Source organism: Octodon degus, unplaced genomic scaffold (genome assembly GCF_000260255.1).
Source record: "Octodon degus isolate 3935 unplaced genomic scaffold, OctDeg1.0 scaffold00146, whole genome shotgun sequence".
NCBI classification, from domain to species: domain Eukaryota; kingdom Metazoa; phylum Chordata; class Mammalia; order Rodentia; family Octodontidae; genus Octodon; species Octodon degus.
In genome coordinates, this window is record NW_004524722.1 from 5984683 (window position 1) to 5986305 (window position 1623).

The 1623-nt window shown below is 43.3% G+C and overlaps 1 protein-coding gene across 2 annotated transcripts in view; it reads left to right on the forward strand.

Annotated features, from left to right (window-relative positions):
* The window catches only part of LOC105743656 (tripartite motif-containing protein 5-like), a 38545-nt gene that overhangs the window by 19461 nt on the left and 17461 nt on the right, over positions 1-1623 (forward strand). The window contains exons 3-4 of one of the 2 annotated variants that reach the window (XM_023702118.1): positions 407-502; positions 847-1077. In XM_023702118.1, coding sequence (XP_023557886.1) covers positions 407-502; positions 847-1077 — 327 coding nt within the window. The remainder of the gene's footprint in view (positions 1-406; positions 503-846; positions 1078-1623) is intronic. The other variant, XM_023702119.1, reaches the window with a different exon arrangement.

Consider the following 1623-nt stretch of genomic DNA (forward strand, 5'->3'; position numbering starts at 1 on the left):
TCTCTCTCTCTCTCTCTCTCTCTCTCTCTCTCTCTCTCTCTCTCTCTCTTCTTTTGCGGTACTGGGGATCAAACTTGGAACCTTGCGCTTGCTGGGTAGGCACTTATGCCACTGAGATATCTCCCTAGCCCAATGCAGGGCATCCTTACACAGCTTGGAACAATAGTAATCCTCCTATTTCACCTTACTGAGAACTGGGATGAGAGGTGTGTACCACAGTGCCTGGTATACGTGGCAAGCACAGTGATACCAGGGATGGAAACCATGTCCTTCTGCTTGCCAGCCAGGCACTTAGACCACTGAGCTATCTCTCTAGCCCAGATCAGCTAGATTACACCCACATTCATCCACTCTCCAGGTGCTGAGGAGCTCATAGCTTGACTCTGCTGTAATTCTTTTCTCACAGGAGATGCTTGGTAAAGTGCTAGAAAAGCTGAAGAAGGATGAGAAAGAGATGGAGAAGTGGGAAGCTCATATTGAAGAAGAAAGAACTTCCTGGAAGGCAGGATTTCACAATTCCTCAGGGTGTTAGCCAGAAATCTGGCAGGGTCCAGGGGAGGACATCCCTTCTTTATTCTGTGGCCTTTATGGAATCCTGAAGTCATTTGATGAATCCTGTGCAAGCATTTTCTCGGGGTGTATCATTTGGGTCATGAAGCCTTGAGAACATTTACCTTAATGTAATGGATTTTATTGGCAGGAAGGGAAAGCTACAGGAACACTGTGCTTCCCTAAGAGCTGCTCCTGTCCACCTCCCTCGCCCTTTGAAATTAATTGTGAAAAAAAATATTTTCCTGGCTGTCAACCTCGCATGACTGACTGCCTGTCTCTTTCTCATGCCTAAAGAATCAAATACAGGAGGAGAGAGAAGAAGTTGAGGCTGAGTTTAAGAAAATGAGAAATATCCTGGACTCTGAGGAGAAAGAGTACTTGCATAAACTGAAGAAAGAGGAAAAAGATGTTCTGAGGGTCCTGGAAGATTCTGAAAAGCAGCTGGCCCGGGAGGTCCAATACTTGAGGGAGCTCATCTCAGATGTGCAGCATCAGCTGCAGGGGTCAGCGAGGGCCATGTTGCAGGTAAGACTCATATGAAGTGCCTACTTCTGAGATTTAAGAGATGTGAAAAATGTTTCCTTCTCTTCTGGGCTGCCATGCTTTCTAGTGAGGTTCACAGATATCTTTGTCTAACTCATACTCACAGAAGTGCATCACTTTCAAAGGTTTAAGAACTGCATGTTTGTACAAAAAGGGAGAATCTCCTTTCAATTCTTATGAAGCACAGCGCAAAATGGAATGTGGGAGGGAAGATGTACACAATCCAGGGACATTCTGGAATCCCTGTTTTCTAGGATCTCAGGAGAAGCATTTCCCTAGCAACTTTTCATGATTCAGGGCTATCAGTGGTAATCAAAGGAAGCTCAGCTCAGAGTTGTTCTGTTTTCCTTTGTGGCATCAGTGAAGAGTTTTTCCATTACATATTCCAGAATTATAATTGTAATAGACTAGTAATTTTTTTCTTTAAATGTTGAATAACATGGAGAACTGAAAGCATATCAGTGTTTTTATTTATTTTTTAATTAATTAATTAATTTATGTGTGTGTGTGTGTGTGTGTGTGTGTGTG